Source organism: Bos taurus, chromosome 29 (assembly GCF_002263795.3).
Source record: "Bos taurus isolate L1 Dominette 01449 registration number 42190680 breed Hereford chromosome 29, ARS-UCD2.0, whole genome shotgun sequence".
NCBI lineage: Eukaryota > Metazoa > Chordata > Mammalia > Artiodactyla > Bovidae > Bos > Bos taurus.
This window is the reverse complement of record NC_037356.1, coordinates 45,559,224-45,578,581: the sequence shown is the minus strand read 5'-3', so window position 1 is coordinate 45,578,581 and position 19,358 is coordinate 45,559,224. Positions and strand designations below refer to the sequence as shown.

The following is a 19,358-nucleotide window of genomic DNA, read 5'->3' as shown; positions in this document are numbered from 1 at the left end:
TTGACCCTCAGAGCCTTGGGCAACGCTCGGGGTACCCTGGACAGCCTCTGCCCACGTCTGCAGGAAGGTGGCCTCGGGTGTGGCCTGCCATCCCCCATGGAGCGACACACTGCCCGCTGTGTGATGCGGGTCACACTCAACGCCCCAGGCTGCTCTCTGCTCCAGGGCATCGTGAGGGCCAGTGGCCAGTGCCAGCACAAGGACATGAGAATCTGGCCAGTTCATGCCAAGCACCTCCCTCCACACCCCAAGTATCCCAGACATCCTCCTACAGTTTGTATAACTCCAAGGCCGGAGAGCTCACTCACTGCCCCTGGTCCAGCCTGGGACAACAGTCATCCTGAGCTAAAATGCGCTGGACACATAGGTCCTCTGTCCTAGTTCTGCCCTCTTCCCCCCTCCCGAGTCTGGGGGTCCTGCAGATGCGCTTCTCGGGCCTCTGCTGACATCTTAAGGCCCCAGATCCTAGATCAGTGCCTCCCACCTCTCCACACCCCACACCAGCTTCAGCTGCACAGACAGACCTCAGAGAGACACAGGCTGGGATGGTGTCCCTCAAACCAGGAGAGGCTCCCCAGGAAAGACCAGCCCAGCGAGAGCCCAGGCTCCTGCACACCAGCCTCCCAGGCCCTGCCTCACACAAGACCAAGGCACGGGTCCTAGGCCTTCTTCATCTTTATTGTTTTTTGAACTCAGTCGCACCGTGTGGCATGTGGGATCTTAGTTCCCTGACCAGGGATCAAACTGTATCGGAAGCACCATCCCTGTACTGGAAGCATGAGGTCTTAACTGCTGAACCACCAGGGAAGTCTGCCGCCTCAGAATTTGTTTCCTGCTTGGCACGGTAAGGGCAGGTCGTGGGCATTACTCATCCTCCACGGCAAAGGTGAAGGGGCTCAGCTTGTAGCCGGAGCCCGAGTAGAACTTGTTCTGGAACTCCACCCTGGGGGACGAGGAGAGCTGGTGAGAGGACCCCTGCCCACGACCTGCCCCCCGTGCTGCCCGCACCAGCCCGCGGCCTCTCACCAGTGCAGCCGCAGCGCGTGCAGGAAGGCCGAGAGCCCCTCCATCACCAGCAGGATGGCCACGGTCATCACGGCGAAGGCGGCAAAGACGGGGACCAGCACCAGGGCCTCCACGCCCATCTTGCCACCCAGGCCCAAGCCAACTCGCATCACCATGGCCCACAGGACCTCCGACAGTTCTGCAGGTGAGGGAGGGAGCGGTGGGAACCACCCGGGCGTCCCTAAGCCCATCCTCCACAAGGGTCAGCAGGGGACCTCCCCACCATCCCCTCTTTCCAGACAGGGACACTGGGAAGCAATGGGAGATGTGTGGGGGCAGGCGCTGGGACTCACGGGCGTGGGCCAGGCTTAGGGCCCAGAGGCGCAAGTAGGAGGCCGTGTTGGAGATGCAGCCGAGGCAGAACTCGATGGTGTGGATGGCCTGGTGCATGAACACCTCGGACAGGACAAACTAGGGGAACGAGCAGCAGTGAGGGGCAAGCCAGGCCGCCAGCCTCCTGCCACCCAGGGAGTCCCCACACCCACCTCTTCCTCCTCTTGGTCCCCGAGGCATCCGGCCTTCTCCTCATCACAGTTCTGACTGGCCACAGACACGTCGGGCTGGCCCAGGAGCCCGGCCTTGTCCTCATCCTGGAGGTGGGAGCATTAGCAGACCCACGGGCCAGGGTGGGCTCTCACAGCCCGGACGGGACCCTCCGCACCCACCCCGCACGCCTCCCCTGCCCCTACCAGCGGTTGCCGCCTCCGGGAAGACTGGCGACGCTGGTGCCTCCGGCGCAGGAACAGGGGAGTGCCCAGCAGCAGCACAGGCACCGTGGCCAGGGCCAGGACCACCAGGGTGGACTGCACCACCTCCTGCGAGGGAGGGGCGGGAGTCAGGGCGCCACGCAGCTCCCGGGGCCCAGGGAGCCTGCCCCCCACTTCTCCGCCGGGGCCCCTCACGGAGCAGGGACGCCACCCCACACGGAGTTCTGGGAGGGTGGCACCCTAGGCTTCCAGCACCCCTTCCGCTGGACCATCTCTGCTGGTCCTTGGACCTCCCTCCTCGTCTCACGGCCTCAGGTCTGCATCCCACTTTCCAGATCAGGATCCTGAAGCCAAGGGGCGGGGCCCCGTGGTGGGAGTGGGCCCACCTGGCCCTGCCCAAGGCCCCGCCCACCTGCCCCTGGAAGAGCGGCTTGTTGGTGCGGCTGCGCGAGAAGAGGAACATGTTGATGAAGTGGATCAGGATGCTGGGGGCTGTGGCAGCGCTGGCGGCCGTGAAGCTCAGCCACTTGTAGACGACCAGGAAGACCAGGTAGCCGAACAGCCCCAGCAGGAAGACCAGCTCGGGGAGGGTCTCCAGCAGCAGCCGGTGCCACTGGCCGAAGTGCCTAGGGCAGGGACGGGGGCGAAGTAGTGGGGAGCCGGGTCACCAGGCCACTCTGGCCCTGCTCAGCCCCTCAACCCCAGGACCCCAGCCCTCACACGTGGTTGAAGACTCCCAGGACCACCCCAAAGGTCATGTGGGTGACCCCCAGGATGATGGACATCTTCATCTTGAAGGAGTTGAGGAAGCTCAGGTGGTTGACGGCCAGGCTCCAGACCTGGGGGAGCAGAAGGGCCGGGGGGTCACGAAGGGGCCGCCCCACCCGAGTCACTCTCATCGGCCCGTGTGTGCCCCTCCAGGGCCCCCTGCACAATCCGTCACCCACCAGATGAGGAGCAGCACAGTGGCATGGTTAAGAGCACAGCCTGGGCCCCTACCCCAGTTCTTTCTGGCCAGGCAACTCTGGGCATGTACCCTCAGCTTCCTCATCTGTGAAATGGGGAGACTGCACTGACATGCACTCGGTTGAGTTGTCACAAGGACTGGACACAAAATCATTTCAACAAGGCCTCAGAACGGTGCCTGCCTGGCACAGAGAGGGCTACAGAACACTGCCCTTAGCAGGACTCACGTCTCTGCTTTTCAAATGGCTGCGGTGTGGGCCCTGCCAGGCAGGCCCTGGTCTTAGGGGCCCTGAGCGGGGAGCCCAAACCCACCCTCCCGCCCGCACCACCCAGACGGATGGCCAGGACTCACAGGGTCAATGCCAAAGGGGTAGGGTCCCAGGAAGACGCCAGTGACGTTGGGGTCCAGGGCAAGCAGCTGGTGCTGGGCCAGGAAGGCATCGCTGTGACAAGAGTGGGGAGGGGGCGGTCAGGGGCCCAGGGGCCTCGGGGCTGGAGTAGGGGAGCAGCCGGGCCTCACCTCCAGCCGGACTGGTTGGCCATGGCCGCCACGCTCCAGCCCGAGGGGAAGATGGCCGTGGCACGGCTGAAGCACTCATTGTAAATGAAGCCAGTGTAGACGGAGAACAGGCCCATGAGCAGCAGCAGGTAGCGGCCCCCGAAGAAGGTCCTCCAGATCTGGGGGTGTGGGTGTAGTGAGAGCTGGCCCCGGGCCCCAGCTGTGCCTGCACCCCCGCTTCTCCCCCCACCCCCACCCCCAGCCCCCCGCCACTCCTCACCTCGTTCTGCGCTGACTTCACAGCCGGCTGGTTCTCGGCCAGCACCATGGCCAGGGCGAAGAGGAACATGAGCAGCCCGTGGCCCACGTCACCGAACATGACAGCAAAGAGGAAGGGGAAGGTGATGATGGTGTAGGGTGCTGTGGGCAGAGAGGGCCACGCAGTCAGCCATGACCCCGGCCCCGCAGAGGGGCCCCCGAGCCAGGGCCCAGGGCCACAGGAGACACAAAGGTGGTGTTTGCCAGGCAGGGATGCCATACCGCTTGCCTGCATGCAAGAGCCAGCCGTCTACTAGCTGTGCAACCTTTGGCTAGCCTCTTAACCTCTCTGAACCTCCAGCTCCCCATGGGCAAAATGGAGATAATACTACTACTACTTTCTGGGGCTATTAAAAATGAGACAGCAGGCCATAAATAAGCAATATAAACTCATTAGTTCTAGCTATTATTTATGAGAAGAGCTTTAAGGAGAAGCACAGAGAGTCCAGTGGAAGTCCTGGCTGGCCCATGGCAAGTTCCAGAAGGCCAACTTGGTCACTCAGTCTTTGGGGCCTCAGCTTCCCTTTAGCAAATGGGGAAAATTTCTCATAGATGTTAGGATCCTAATGCACATCCCAGTTATGGGTCAAATTGTGCCCCTCGCCCCCTCAAAGGTAGGTTGGAGTCCTAACCCCCCAGCTCCTTAGAAAGTGACCTCATTTGGAGATACAATCTTTACAGATGTAACCAAGTGAAAATGAGGTCATTTGCGTGGGTCCTAATTGAATATGACTGCTGTCCTTATAAAATGGGTGAATTTGGACCTTAGACACAGACACTGGAGAAGGCCATGCGAACGTGAAGACGGCTGCCTCCCAGCCAAGGAGAGAGGCCTGAACAGAAGACCCCTCAAGCTCTCAGGAGGAACCAGCCCTAACACCCTGACCTCAGGTTCCCAGCCTCGGGAACGGAGATACGATAAATACCCAGTGTTGAAGCCACCCCATCGGGGATGCTCTGTTACGGCAGCCCGAGCAAATGAATACCCCGCAGAGCTGTTGCTGAGAGCTGGGGGCACATCAGCAGCTGTGGATATCTGGGGATCAGGCTGCTCCAAGCAGACTGCCACCTGCCAATGCAGAGGAACTACGGGCAGGTGAAGCGTGTGTCGGGGAGAGCACACATCAAGCTCCCAGGTGCTATCCTGGAGGGCCAGCAGGCCCCAGAGGACACAAGATCCGGGCCTCGGTCCACATAGCCCCAGACTCTGCCCTCAGGTCCTGCTCGTACCACCTTGGGGGCCCCTAACCCTTTCTCTTGCCCACCGGGTGAAGCAGGACCCCTCCCCGGCCTCGGACTAAGTCCCCCTCGTGAAAGGGCCCTCCTCACGCTTCACGCCCAGACCCCTCCTCCAGGATCACATGGAGACGCCCTGCAGCCCTCACCCAGCGACACCGGGGCCCCTGGGCCCCTGGGCACATGGAAGCCAGCCTGCCTCAGGGGGAGTGCTGTCTGGAAGGAGAGGGACAGGGCAGGTGACAGGCCAGGTCCCACGGGGCTCAGGAAGGTGGCCGGGGCCAGGGAGGGAGGGAGCCAGTGCCCGCTGGCCCCAGGATGGACCCAAACGGGAGGGGCGGCCGCACCCAGCTCCAGTCTCCTGGGGGTGGGCACCATGCTGCCAAATCTCTTACTTTTTGCCAAAGTCTTGGGAAAAGGCAGACTTTTGCCAAAACTCCCACTTTAAGCCCTGGTGCCTGCAGCAGACGCTCTGCCCGGGTGGCACGGGGCCCTCGACAGCTGTGTGTGGGCCCCTGCCAGATGCACCACTCTCTGAGCAGCAGCGTCTCCAGGCTGGTGAGCACCCAGGATGTGCCAGGAGCTGATGGCCTCACTGCCCACCCGCCAGGGCTGGCTGACAGCTGAGGGCGCCGGGTGTGGAAGCCCTGCTCGTCAGCCTTGAGACAGACACACTCCAGTGTGGCCGGACTTCACCCAGGACTGGTCCTGCTCAGCCCTCCCTTCCCCACACGCCTCCCCATCCCCTGAGGTCCCTTACGGGTTTCTCCCAGGAACACCTCTCTTAAGAGACCACTTGCACCAGAGACCCCACCTCAGGGTCTGCTTTGGGGAAAACCTGACCCAACTCAAACCTTTCAACGTGTCTGGACAACGTGGCCAAACAAAACATAACAGCAGACTGATTCTGGCCTCATGGGCCGCTGGTTTGCAACCTTTGGTGATCATTCATCTTCCCAAGACTGCTCAGAGCTGAACCGTTATCTCCATTTTACAGATGAGGAAACTGAGGCCCAGAGAAGCTAAAAAACTCAAGGTAAGCAAGTAGGATCTCAAACCCAGGCCACTCCTAATGCAAAGCTGTTGTTCTTTGCACGACTTGGCTGGCTCCCTTGTATGTGTAACAAGGTGGGGTTTGTTGGGGGTAAACTCGAAGACCCCGGGCTCCCCCCGAGAGCATGAGAAGCAGGGCGTCTCTCATCCCAGGAGGCTGGGGCAGCCCCAGCGTGGAGATGCAGCCCTGCCAGCCTTCCACCCAGGGCAGCAGCTGACCCTCCTGAAGGCCGGGGCTGCGGGAGGTGGCGACCCTCACCGGGGTTGACCTCCTGGTAGCGGCCCACACCATAGGCGTCCACGATGCCCTGGAAGCTGGCCGTGAAGCGGTTGGTACGGATGAGCGTGGGGGGCATGTCCCGGCAGGGGATGCAGTGAACCACGGCGCTCACACCTGCCTCGCTCTGGGGCACCCGGGAGGCAGACAGACAAACAGAGAAGGCTGATTGCAGGGGCCTCCAGGGGCCTCGGACCACCCCACCCCACCCCCAGCCAGGCAGAGCTGGAGAGGCAGAGCACTGTGGGGATTCACTGGGTGGCAGCCCAGGGACCCGGGGCAGCCCCTTCTCTCCCTGTGAAACCAGACGACCAGCCCCACCTGCCCCCTGTTCAGGGGGCTTTAGAGACAGCCAGAGACTGGCCCAGAAGTCACTTGGGAAACAAGCATGCTTCTCCCCATCCAGGTGGCTGGGGAGAAGGAGCCGCTGGTTGCCACCGGTGACCTTGCCTACAGTGGCCACCCCCGGGAGGCAGGGTCGGCACACCCATTTCACAGATGAGCCCAAGGCTCCCTCCAGTCAGCCCAAGGTCACAGGGCTGGGGCCTGCAGAACCTGGATCTGAACGTGGTTCTAACAACACCCAGCATGGCCCGCAGGGTACAACGGCCCATCCCGGGGCCTTGGGGGAAGTGGGGGTGGGGAGAGGGCTTGCTGAGCCAGAGCCATCATGGAGGACTCCCTGGAGGAGGGTGAGCCCCAGCAAAGGCAGGGCACCTGTGGCACTGGGAATGGGCAGTGTGTTATGAGGAGGAGCCCCTGCCTGGCAGCGTGGGGGGGCAGGAGGGCCCCGCTCACCGAGCTGTCCTGCAGGGCCTGCTGCAGGGTGGGCAGGTCACGTGTGGCACACCAGGCCTCGGCGATGAGGCACTTGTGCGTGGAGCTCACGCTGCACTGGTTGAGGGCCAGGTACACGGCCTTCATCTTGCGGATCTGCACTTGCCAGGGCGGCAGCAGCCTCTGCACGCGGCCCAGCACCTGGCTCAGGAAGCGCTCCGTCTCCCCCAGGACCTGTGGCCGGAGCAGGTGATCAGGGCGGCAGTGGGCCGCGGGGGTGGCGGCCGGAGGTCCACCCTGGCTGCGGGCACCCACCTCCTGCAGCTCCTGGCTCTGCTGTTGCAGCTGCTGCAGGGCTGCATGCCGGGCTGCCTCCTCCTCCGCAAACGGGAAGACATGGCAGTGGAAGCTGGCAGGGAGCGGGGCGGTGAGCAGGTGCCTGGGGTCCAGGCCACGTGCGCGGGAGTGTGGAGGACGGCGCAGGCTTGGTGTGAGGTAGAGGGGACACCCAGGGCCCTGGGGGGGCTCACCAGTCAGTGATCTTGCGGATCTTCTGCCCTATCTGCCCGCCCCAGTAGGAGATGAGGAAGGTCATCCACGTGGCAGGCTCACCCTGCGGAGGGGCGCCCAGGTCACCCTGTAGTCCCCGCGCCCGGAGGGCCACACTCCCACCCAAGCCGCCCCCGGCCCGCACCCGCGCACCGTCACTGGGTCCTCCAGCTGCTGCTCCGTCTCCCGGAAGCTGGCGATGAGGAAGCCGCGGCAGGCCCTCCAGAGCAGGCGCTCCAGGGCCGCGGCCTTGTGGGGTTCCACCGCACCGGCCACGAAGCTGCGGGACCAGGCGGGGCTGGGCAGGGGCTGCGCCGACCTCCCCTCCCCTCCACCCTGCCTCCCCATCCCGGCCAGGCACACCACCCCTCACCCCCACGGGGAGGGCAGGAGCCCACCCGGCACACTCCAGGAGGGGAGAAACCTGTCGGGCAGAGGGGAATCCCAGGCCCAAGGGAGGAGGCGGCAGGGGGCAGTCTGAGGGAGTACTGAACAAGGAGTCCGCACTGGGCTGGAAAGAGCGCCAAGCTGCCCCTCACTTACTTGACCCTCAGGTCCTGGTGCGGCCCTCCGGGGGCCTGGAGCAGGGGGGTCCTTTCCGAGGGCCCATCGGTGTGAGTGGCCACCGACTAGGAGCCAAGAGGCCCCGTGAGCCCCAGCCCAGGGGGGGCCCCGCACCCCCGCCCCGTGCCCCTGCCCTGGGAGCTACACTCACCGGGGGACTGTGGCCCTGGCCCAGCACGGCAGAGTGGAGCTGCAGCTGGTGCCACTGGGCCCGCAGGGCCTGCTGGTTGCCCCGCACGTCCCGGAGCTCCTGAGCCAGGCGGTCAGTCTCCTCCTGGATGCGCAGAAGGTCGCGGGGCGGGGGCGCCGGCAGCCCCGCCTCGGGCAGAGGCAGCATCAGCCCAGCCCGCCGCACCTCCTCCTGCAGGAAGGCTGGGTGCGGAGGGGAGGGGTGTCAGGGGGCGCCGCTCAGGGGCCGCCACCAGCTAATGGCCACCACTAGCCAAGGGCTGGAGGGCTTCCCCAGCGGTTCATCAGGCAAAGAATTCTGCCTGCCAATTCAACAGACACAGGACACCCGGGTTCGATCCCTGGGTTGGAGATCCAGGTTCCCCTGGAGAAGGAAATGGCAACCCACTCCAGTAATCTTTCCTGGAGAATTCCACGGACAGAGGAGCCTGGTGGGCTGCAGTCCATGGGGTCACAAAGAGTCAGACACAACAGAGCCACCGAGCACACACACACAGCCAAGGGCTGGCTAACATCTAGGGGATTCTAAACGTCACCTCAAATTCCCCTAGCCACCAGCCAACTGACTCACTGAGTCCAAGACCCCAGAAAAACCTCAGGATAAACCTCCACCCCTGTGTGCTTACTCTGCTTCCCCGTCCAAGGCTCTTCTGGGCTGCCCTCCGTCCATCCCCAGCCCCTGGCCTGGGTCCCACAGTGGCTTCCAGCAGGCGGCCTAGCGCTGCAGGGCCTCGGACGGCAGCTTGCATGCAGGCCCACGGAGGACCTGCCTGACTACTTAAAACCCATCAGGCAAGCTAACCGTTAACCAGACATGCTCTATCCTCCCACAGTGCCGGGTCCTCCTGGGAGGGGTTTCTGGAACACAACCCAGGGCAGGGGTCCTTCTTGCCCAGGTCCAAGTAGAAGCTACTCCTTGGGGCACCAAGCCAAGATTGGTGGCCTCTGCTCACCCCAGTCCACCTACAGCAGAGAAAGTTCTGTCCATGTTTCTCTCCTGCTTAGAGACCTACGGGTGGCTCTCAGCACGTGCAGAATGATGTCCCAAGTCCTCACTCGGCACTAAGGGCTCATCCAAACCTTGGCCTGGGCATCAGCTCAGCTCACTCAAGAACACCCCACAGATCCCAGCTGCCCTGGCCTGGCTCTCCCTTCTCTGCCTTCCAACTAGGTGCCTGGGACTCTTCCTTTCAGACCAAGCTCTGCTGGCACCTCCTCTAGGAAGTTTGCCTGGGGTGTGTGGGCCTAGGGCCAACTCACTGAAGGTCTTCTCCAACTCTTCACAGCGCCGAACGTCCACCACGAAGCGTCTCTGGAAGGCACTCACCGAGGCGTTGAGCTGTGGTTGTGCATGGAAGGGTCAGGATTCCAGGCCGGGGGGCCAAGGAGTTCCCCCACAAGGGCCAGGCTGGCTCTCCTTAGGCCATTTGGGGGAGGCCTTTGCCTCTTCCAAAAGGTGCTGACCACACCATGACCCTCCTATGCCCAAGTGAAGACAACTAGACGCTGTGTGGACCAGGGCTGAGGCCTGGCTAAACCCAGGCTGGGGCAGGCATGAGTAAAGACAGCCTTCCTGAGAACAGAGCACCCGGTGGCAGAGGCCCCCGGGATGCAAGCTGGGCCGGGGATCAATAGAGGGCGATGGTCCACCCTCTGGGACGCCCAGGGACGAGGCCTCCCCCCACCCGCATCCCAGCCCCACTCACATCCCTGAACTCCACCAGGCCCAGCTCCCCGAGCTGGCTCACGCAGGTGTAGGCGGCAGCTGTGGGCAGGAAGAGCTGGACCAGTGCCACCTCCTCGCTCCGGAACATGGAGCCCATGGTCCTGCGGGGCGGGCAGGCATGGGGGCTCAGGCCAGGAGGCAGGAAACAGGCAGCTGCCCACCAGCTAGGGACTCCGTGCTCCTATGGTCCCACAAGGTCTGTCACCACCCCATCTGACAGATGGGAAAACTGAGGCCCAGGGCAGCTCGGCGGGGTGCTGAGGTCACACCGGAAGTAGGCAGCGCAGCTGACCCCTCGGCCGGACCCAGAGTCCAACACCAAGCTCCTTCCCAGCTGGGTCTGACTTGTCTGAGACCCCTGCACCCCCTGCCCCGGCGGCTCCTACAACACTGGCTCTTCTCACACCTGGCCCCACCTCCTGTCGTCCCCTCTCCGTGACCTGCCCTCACCTCTTCAGGGCCCCAGGTCAAAGGCCACCTCCAGTGCTGGCCTCCTGACCTGCCGCGGCCAGCTGGAGCCCTCGCCTTTCCAGCCCAGGGAGCACTCATGACAAGGACACGGGGCTGAGGTCTGGCCTGGCCCCTCGGGCAGTCGGAGCCTGCCTCTTCCCTGTGGCATCTGTGTGCTGAGGGGGTGGGGGCCACCCCTGGGCCTCGGGGAGGACACAGGGGACGGGCAGGGCCTCTGAGCGAGGAGGACCTTCCCCTGGGGCCTGGGCAGTCCCGCCGCAGCCCCGGGAGGAGTCCTCCAGGTGTCGAAACCACCAAAAGTGAAACTATGGAAACCGAAGGGCAGGAAGGGCCTGGCGGGGGTTCTGCTCCAACGTCAGCGCGGCGGAGGCTCCCCTGGCCTCCGATGGGCCCTGTGGACGCCCAGCTCACAGGCCAGGGCTCCACGGCCACTGCCCTGGGGGCCCGGGGCTGGCCCCCAGCCCCTCTGTGGGACTCCATTTCCTTAGCTCTCCCATTGATGGGGGGAAGGGGCAGCGCTGGGTGAGGGCCCCGCTGAGAGTGAACGTTTGGCGCCAGAGCGCCCCGCCCACTGCCTGGGCTGGAGCCACCTAGCGGGTCACTTCCTCCCCTGGGTCTGATTAACTTAAGAGTAAATAGGAAAAGCAGCCCCTTCCCCAGCTGGAGAGAATGGCGAGAATTAGCTGGGGGAGAATAGGGGAGAGTGGGTGGGCGGCCCAGGGACAGAGGGTCTGAGCCCTGCCCAAGCTGGGGTTAGCTGTGTGTCCTTGGGGGACTCTCCCACCCTCTCTGGGCCTCCACTTCCTCTTTGGGTGAACGGGACTTGGCCACCAAGCAGAGGCAGAACCTGGTGGGGAGATAAAAATAACCAGGGTCCACATGTACCTCCTCACCTCCACTACCTCATTTAAAACTAACAGCAGGCCTTGGGGGAGGGGGCACTGCACCCCTGTTTTATAGACGGGTCAGCAGGTGGCCAAGCCAGGCAGGAGCCCGGGCTGCAGGTTTGGAAGTTCTGGCCCAACGTGTGTTCTCAGGGGGAGGGTTGTTCCTTGCCCCAGGCACCCTGAAAGGTGGGGCTGGCCAAATGAGGGGTTGCAGGGAGCTAGATCCGGGATCCTGGCGGGCAGCAGTCCTGGACAGCTGCTGTGACCAGTCCTGCCTGGTACCTGTCTCTCAGGGCCCCGGGGCATGGCCCTTCCCTTGGGTGGTCAAGCACAGGAGTCCAGAGACCTGGTCAGACCCCTCCCCTGGCGTTTCAGCCCTCCACCGGCTCATCCCCTCCCCCTCCTCTACCCTGGCCGCTGCCTGAGCCAGGACCCACACCCCGCGACATTTACAGAGCAAATGAAGGGGCCCAGGTCCTTCAGGGTCCAGACTAGTCACTTTGTGCCCCTCGCCTCTTTCTCCCTTGGGAGGCTGGAGGCTAAGGCCAGCTCCTCCGGACACCTCTCCTCTGAGCCCCTGGCTCGCCGCGATGAGCCGCGCTGCAGGCGAGGGTCTGCGCTCTCTTCTAGTTCTGCCTCTTCCTAGTTGGGTTGGGCCTCAGTTTCCGCACCTGTAGAATGGGTCCCTCCCTCCCAGGAAGATGCAGCAGAGAAAGCTCTGAGCACAGCCTGGCCCGGCAGCCAGGCCACAGGGGGGTCACAGGCTGTTAACACCCCCCATTCTCCTCCCCTTCCTCCTCTGAGTCGCGTCCGTTCACCCCCAGCCCCGAACCCCCAACAAGGGCTGACACCCGCGGGCCTGCGGACTGAGCTGCCTCTACTGATCCACACGGGTCGGGGCGCCAAGACTCCCTTCCGGGGCGGAGGGAAGCGAGGGCGGCAGACAGAACGGGGGGCCCTGTAGCCCCCGCTGGGGCACTCACCCCAGGTCGGCCTCACGCGGCACTGCTCGGCTCCGCTCGGATCTCCTGGCTCAACTTCTCGCTGCCTCCGCGGCGCCCACGCAACTCACTTTTCCCGACGGGCGGGGCCGGGAGGGGCGGAGCCAGGGAAGCCCCGCCCCCGGGCCGCCCTGGACCTGCCCCCGGAGTCCTGGAGCCGGTGCAGGAGCCCTGGCAGGAGGGCGGGTGGGAGGCAGGCCTCCGGCTGGGCCCTCGCTTCCTCGCCCCGCGGGTGGGAAACCGTTCGGAGCCTTGAGCCGCCTAACCCGGGCGAGGAGGCCCAGACCCCAGGGCAGACACTGGCGCCCACCGTGAACGTCTACAAGGCTGGGATGTGGGGACGTGCTCAGCCCAGGCCCAGGGGCTACCTGGCGGGACTTCCACCACCTGGGCCTGTGGCTGACGGGACCCTCAGTAGGCTCAGACCTGGGGCCCGAGACCCACGTGTCCCCACCTCTGGGACCCCTCCCCTCGAGTGAGGTTGTAGTCACACAGGTCCTGCTCTCTTCCTGTTTCTGAGCACCCGCCTGGACTCCAAGCCCAGTGCTCTGGGCCCTTGGGTGGGCAGCTGCCCTTCTCTGGGCCTCTTCCCTCAGTAGCAGCAGGACGCCGAGGGCCAGGCAGCAGACTGCAGCCGCAGACACTGGGCAGTGCTCTGCCCTCACTCTCGCTCCTCCTGTGGCTGGACTTGTCCCTGGGTCCTTACTCCTATTAGCTTCATGCAGCATATCCGGTCCCAGCCTGTGGGTCACCACTGTCCAGCTGCCTGCACTTTGGACTGGCCAAGACTACCCAGTGGGTCAGCTCTGGTGATCCTTGAACCCCCACGGCAGAGGAAGGGCCTCTGGTGGTGGTGGTGGTGGTGGTGGTGTAGTGGTGTCCAACTCCTGTGACCCCATGGACTGTAGCCCGCCAGGCTCCTCTGTCCATGAGCTTCTCCAGGCAAGAATACTGGAGTGGGTTGCCATTCCCTTCTCCAGGGGATCTTCCCAACCTAGGAATCGAATCTGGGTCTCCTGCATTGCAGGTAGATTCTTTCCCAACTGAGCTACAAGGGAAGCCCAGGGGCCTCTGAGGGGTGGGCAAATGGAGCCCCAGAGCTGGGGGCTGGAAACTGAGTCACAGCCAGGGTGTCTTCAGAAGAGTGGGGACACTTCTGGTAGGGCTACTTTCAAGGAGAAACTTCAACACAACTGAACTGAGTACCACTGGGGGCCTCAGGTCAGTGCTTCCCATGCAGGGCAAACTGGAACTCTTAACATGTTTCAAAATGGCCTTAGAGCTGACCCAGCAGTAAGGGAAGAAATTAAGTCAGGAGCTGGACAGGCTCATCTGTGGTGCTAAAGAAGACTCTTGAGAGTCCCTTGGACAGTAAGATCAAACCATTCAATCCTAAAGGAAATCAACCCTGAATATTCATCGGAAGCACTGATGCTGAAGCTCCAGTATTTTGGCCACCTGATGCAAAGAGCCAACTCATTAGAAAAGACCCCAATGCTGGAAAAGATTGAGGGCGGGTGAAGGGGGCAACAGAGGGCAAAATGGTTGGATGGCATCGTCAACTGAATGGACACGAGTTTAAGCAGACTCCGGGAGATGGTGAAAGACAGGGAAGCCTGGTGTGCTGGAGTGCATGGAGTCAGAGTTGGACACGACAGTGACTGAACAATTTTCCTGTGTACAGATAGACTCCATGTCAAGCGTCTAACACTGAGTATGTCTGATAAAAGCAAAACTAGAAGTGCTTTAGGATATTCAAGCCTGCCTCTGACAGCTGGCCTGTTTTTTGGAGTTCCTGCTCCCAGCAGCCACCAGCACTAGCAGTGCTGGACTCACGGACACTCCCAGGGCTCAAGTATTCCTTTCCGGTCCTGTACTTCTTACTTCTGAGCCACTTTATGGATTATAAGGGCCCCAAAACCTTGGCCAATGGGACCACACAGGTCCTGGGAGATGGCCCAGCAGGGCCTGGTAAGCAGGCCCAGATGTCAGCAGGTGATCTGAGAAAGGGGGCTCTCCAGGAGTGAGTTAGGCAAAGTCTGGGCTTCTCTGCTGCAGGCCTTCTCAGAGCCTTGAATACGCTGGGCAGAGCCTGTCCCAGAAGGGAGAGGCCCCTTGGGGCACTTCCTACATTTACCGATCCAAAGAACACCCTCCCCCTTCTAAGAAGCATCTGGGGAGATTAGTGTTTTGTAAAAAAGCACTTTTGGAAATGATGAAGGGAATTCTTGAGATCTCTCAGACCTCAGTTAGTTTTTCCCTCAAGGTGCATGCTGTGTGACCCTGAGCAAGTCACTTCACCTCTCTAAGCCAGCTTCCTCAATGCTGAGAATGAACTGAAATGCTCTCACACCGCTCAGCACGGAGTCAGAAGGGGTTGTTGGGGCTATTCTACTGCCACTGGGCTTGCGTGTGGCCCCAGAAGGAACCACATCGCTTTGCTGGGGCTACAAAGCAGGAAGTCGGAACAGCACAGGCCACGCCAGCAGTCTGCCCTGCGGAACTTGGGGAGGAAAAGGGATGTGGCTGGAGGACAGGCAAAGCCAGCTCACGGGCAGCAGTGCTTGTGTCATCCCCTCGTGACTGTTACCCCATAGCAGGCTTCCCCCACCCTGCCCCTGGCAAGGATACCCTGGCCTATCCAAGTTCCTGCTTCTTGATGTACTTCTGTCTGCACTTGGGCAAACGAGACTTTGCCCAACTTATTCCTGGAGAGCCCCCTTTCTCAGCAGGCTCTAGGTTCTCGAGAGTCTCAGCTGTGGGTGGTCCTCAGGAGAGGACAGGCCCGGGCCTCCCCAACTGATCACTCAGGATTATGCAAACAGTGGCCTGAGTTGACCTTCAGCTAAGCCTTTGCGAAACATGCCCAGGAAGACCTGTGGGCCGCAGGCTGCTGTGGGCGGGGCCCAGCGGGTCGCACAGGTAAGGCAACTCGGTCCAAGAATCTGATCCACCGGAAGAATCCACAGGCTGCAGATGGTCCCGGCTCAGACAGCAGATGCATGACAGAGGTGGTGGGGGAAGTCAGAGCTTTTTATTGGGCAGGAGGGGCCGCGGGTCGGCCGGTCATCGGTAAAGGTAGTCGGCCTGGATGTTGGCAGCGATCTCGGCCTCCCACTTGTCCCCGTTGTTGAGCAGCTTCTCCTTGTTGTACAGCAGCTCCTCGTGCGTCTCGGTGGAGAACTCGAAGTTGGGGCCCTGCGGGCGGGGCGCAGGCGCAGTTGTCAGGCCCCGCCCAGGAGCCCCCGCCCCCGCCTCCCCCACCGCGGGGCCCCGCTCACCTCCACAATGGCGTCCACGGGGCAGGCCTCCTGGCAGAAGCCGCAGTAGATGCACTTGGTCATGTCGATGTCATAGCGCGTGGTCCGGCGGCTGCCATCGGCCCGCGGCTCAGCCTCGATGGTGATGGCCTGGGCAGTGGCACAGGGGACTGTCACCTGCCAGCCGCCCTAGGCCCTGGCACAGGATCCAGCCCCACATGGGCCTACAGAGAGGCCCCTCTGTCGTCCACTCTCCACCTCGTGGGCCTTTCCTGACTCCCCTCCTAAGAGGCCACCTGGCACAGCCATGACTTCAGCCTCTGCGTGCCTGCCCGAGCTGACACTCTCATTTGCTATCTGCCAGCCCCTCCTGCCTGAGAATGGGAGTCCCACGAGGAGAGGGCTGCTGCCTGCCTGGCACACCAGGGCACCTGCAGTCTGGGGGGTCTCACCCTGTAAATAATGCCCACTCTCTGCGGACCATATGTTGAACAACCCTCCCAACTACACCTAGTTATCTCCATTTAATGGATGAAAAAACTGGAGCTCAGAAAGGTGGAGGGCCTTCCCAAAGCCACCGAGTAAACGAGGGGCAGAGCCCAGACTCAAACACAGGTCCTTAACTCTCAGTTCCCAGGGGGCAGCCTGGCACCAGCCGAAGGAAGGGGTGGCCCAGGGCTTCCCCAGAGGCGAGGACCTTCAAAGGGATGTAGCCACGGCCCTGAGACATCCCCAGGAGTGTAAGGCCCACCGCTCACAGTGGGACCTTTGGCTAGTAGCCTCTCTCTTTGTGCCTCAGTTTCCTCCTCTACAAAAATGGGGATAATAACCTTGTCCAACCTAGAGTTGTTGCAGAGAGATCATGAGTTTGGCACAGTGCTGGTCTATGGTTGGCACTCACTGCCTGGATGCCACTGTTATTTGGGGGGGTGGGGCTCCTACATGTTCCAGAGACTGGGGACCGCAAGGCCACAGCCCATGGGCTGCAGAACCTGGGAGTGGTGAAGGAGACGAGCCAGGACTCAGACGGGAGCCGTCCTGAGTCACAGAGACGTGGCTGGAGCAACCGCTGGGAGGGGGACGCTGTGTGGACAGTCAGAACCCCTGTGCCTGCTGGGTACCTGCCGGGCACATCCACCACCTGAGTGCCCCCACTTTGTCTGTTTCTGCACCCACAGGCCGTGACTCTCGGCAGTCCATGCGGGACCCTCTGACAGAACCAAATGCCAGGGGCTCAAAGGAGCTGCAGCCAGGGGCAGAGAGTGCCCTGCTGTGGTCCGAGTGTCCCCGGGTCTGGCCCTGTGAAGGGCACATGTGTAGGCAGGGCTTCTGACACTGCTGCCGCCCACGTCAAAGTGGAGACCTTCAAGTGGCGCCTCGTGGCTCCGGCCTGGCTCTCACACTCACGACCAGACCCCCAAGGGCAGTACCCAAGTGTGTCCATGGTCTGCTCAGGACTGGAAGCTTCCCTCCGTTGACTCACCACCTCTGAGTCGGCTCCGGCAACAAGGCCTCACAGTTCCTATCACGGGGCAAGTGGCTCAGAGTGGGAGGGGACTTCCCTGGGGACACACATCCAGCAGGGGGTTGAGAATCGGGACCCAGGGCTGCCCACTACTCTCTCTGCAGCAGACTGCGGCCTCCCCCTCCCAGCAGCCGGGGTCAGGGTGGCAGTCAGCCGGGGTCCGCGCGTACCTGGGCCGGGCAGACGGCCTCACAGAGCTTGCAGGCGATGCAGCGCTCCTCCCCGGATGGGTAACGGCGCAGTGCGTGCTCCCCGCGGAAGCGCGGACTCAGCGGGCCCTTCTCAAACGGGTAGTTGATGGTGGCGGGCTCACGGAACAGGTAGCTCAGGGTCATGCCCAGGCCTGGGGGCGGCACAGGCACGGTGGGGGGGCCCCTCCTCCCTCACACATCTCTATCCCCCCTGAGCCTGCCTCAAGCCTCCCATCCCCCGGGCCCACCTCGGATGAGCTCGGTCCACAGCAGGGTCTGTGCTGCCCGGTCAGTCACCGACTTCATGTCCATCGAGGGCTCCCGCAGGTTCACATATTCTGCAGGGGAGGCGGGCAGAGAGGCCATGGCAGGGGCCACGCACAGCCCCTCTTCAAGGACTCCAGCTCAGGAGACGAGGCCTGGCCTCCTAGATGTAAGAGCTGGGACCCCGGGGGGCTTGTTCATTCACCAAATGCCCCTTGCCTCAGTAAGCAACCCTCGAGGCTGGCCTCCGGCCAGGGGCAGTCCTGGCCTGCTTCTCCCTAACCCTGTGAGGCCATCCAGGCCCGGAGGGAACGCAGGTGAGGCTTGGGTGCTTGGGTCCTGAGGAGGAGGTACAGGCTCCCAGGGCTCACACCTGGCAGCCCCCTCCTTGTCCCACACAGGGAGGGTCTGAGATCACATGTATAGCCACAGGGAAGGACCACCCCCCACCTACGCCCTGCAATAACAGACCCCACCCCCATGAATCATCTGATCACCCGCTTCATTTTACAGAGGGGAAACTCAGGTTCCAAGAAGGGGAGCCCCCAGCAAAGCCAGGATGAGAACCCAGGCCTTCTCCCCTGCCCCCGGCAGGACCATGATCACCAAGCCTGAGGCTCGAAAATCCCGGGACTCACTGTAGGTGGCTGCCACTGCGCTGCTGTGGAGGCCGCGGACACTTGCATGCCCTGCAAGAAGGGTTATGCCGTGCAAATGTGACCTCATGCCGGGAGGCTGGGCCCCCACACCCAGGAAAGGTGCCCTTGGTCCTACCTGCACGTGCGGCCTGGGCCTGGGCCAGGGCCCGAAGCAGCATGGGCATGGTCAGGCAGCGCATCTGTGGGGTGTGAAAAGAGGCAGGCACAGGTGGGTCCCAGACAGGTGTGGTCCTCCCCACATGAAACTCCAGCATGGCAGGTGCCCTGACCTTTGACCCCAGTGCCACTGTGGCATCTTGTCCCCTGCTCACCCTCATCCCTGTCAGAGGCGCAGATGGCCTTCCTGTTCCCAGGAGCTACCCCTCTCAACCTCCAACCTGACCCAGGTAACACTGCCAACCGCCACCAGCATTTATTGAGAGCTCGCCGTGCCAGGCACAGTGCTAGGGGTCACAGATGAGATGCTCAGTTATGTTAAGTGACTTGCCCAAAGTCGCACACTGAAGGGGGGGTTCCTGATGTGAACCCAGGCCAAACCTCACCCTTTACACCCCCCAGCCTTTCCCTGCTGGAACCCCTTAAAGGCTTAAATAACCCTCAAGATCAAATTCCTCTCCCCCGCCCCCCGCATCAAGGTCCTTCTGGAACTGCCTCCCTGCCTGCCGAATGACCTTGGGTTTTCTCATCTGTGATAAGGGGTCACGGGGATGGAGGGGGGCTCGAAGAGGCCACATGTTTAGCCCAGAGCCTGGCACTTGGCCAGAGCCACAAAGTGCCCTTCCCGTGACCTGCGACCTCTGGTGGGCCCATTTCTTTCGACCGCTGACTTCAGGGCCAGGTGCCCAACCCGGCTCCTTCCTTGACTTTCCTCCCGACCTCTGACCCCACGGAGCCGGCAGCGCATGCGCCCTGGAGGCCGCCGGCGTATCGGTCACCCCCGCCCCCGGCTGCACGCCCAAGGACACGGCGGCCGCGCGTGCTGAGCAGGCTGAGGTGAAACCTGGGCGCGGAGCCGGCAGGGCCCACGGGGGCCGCACCCGCGCCCCGAGACGCCGCGCTGCTTAGACGCGGCCTTAAGGGCTGAGACCGCATCACCCACCTTGAAGCGCGGCCGCTCCGTCCGGTGCAGCGCAGCCCGTCCGCCGAGAGGCGGGGCCTGTCTCCCGGGAAGCTG

The 19,358-nt window shown here is 62.7% G+C and overlaps 2 protein-coding genes across 7 annotated transcripts; both read right to left on the bottom strand.

Moving 5' to 3' along the window:
- Positions 1-657: 657 nt before the first annotated feature.
- On the bottom strand, positions 658-12,350 carry TCIRG1 (T cell immune regulator 1, ATPase H+ transporting V0 subunit a3). Of its 3 annotated transcripts, none has more exons than NM_001075634.1 (20): positions 12,268-12,350; positions 9,907-10,027; positions 9,461-9,539; positions 8,163-8,383; positions 7,991-8,076; positions 7,601-7,727; positions 7,429-7,511; positions 7,214-7,307; positions 6,920-7,132; positions 6,104-6,248; positions 3,518-3,657; positions 3,259-3,416; positions 3,091-3,181; positions 2,493-2,611; positions 2,185-2,398; positions 1,755-1,880; positions 1,551-1,655; positions 1,359-1,476; positions 1,027-1,204; positions 658-943 (listed from the first exon to the last, which is right to left on the bottom strand). In NM_001075634.1, exons 2-20 carry the CDS (start codon positions 10,021-10,023, stop codon positions 865-867), a joined length of 2,493 nt encoding a protein of 830 aa, NP_001069102.1. In that variant the 5' UTR covers positions 10,024-10,027; positions 12,268-12,350; the 3' UTR covers positions 658-864. The 3 variants fall into 3 exon arrangements, with proteins under 3 accessions (NP_001069102.1, XP_059738877.1, XP_059738876.1); XM_059882894.1 differs by having other exon boundaries at positions 11,738-12,332; XM_059882893.1 differs by lacking the exon at positions 12,268-12,350 and adding an exon at positions 10,377-11,682.
- Positions 12,351-15,297: 2,947 nt separating this feature from the next.
- NDUFS8 (NADH:ubiquinone oxidoreductase core subunit S8) lies at positions 15,298-19,348 on the bottom strand. 4 transcript variants are annotated; one of them, NM_001302669.1, is made up of 7 exons: positions 19,284-19,348; positions 18,300-18,363; positions 18,164-18,214; positions 17,510-17,599; positions 17,241-17,413; positions 15,567-15,695; positions 15,298-15,483 (listed from the first exon to the last, which is right to left on the bottom strand). In NM_001302669.1, exons 2-7 carry the CDS (start codon positions 18,361-18,363, stop codon positions 15,352-15,354), a joined length of 639 nt encoding a protein of 212 aa, NP_001289598.1. In that variant the 5' UTR covers positions 19,284-19,348; the 3' UTR covers positions 15,298-15,351. The 4 variants fall into 4 exon arrangements, with proteins under 4 accessions (NP_001289598.1, XP_005227041.1, XP_005227039.2 ...); XM_005226984.3 differs by having other exon boundaries at positions 15,301-15,483; positions 19,185-19,342; XM_005226982.4 differs by lacking the exon at positions 19,284-19,348 and adding an exon at positions 18,856-19,064 and having other exon boundaries at positions 15,301-15,483.
- Positions 19,349-19,358: the final 10 nt, after the last annotated feature.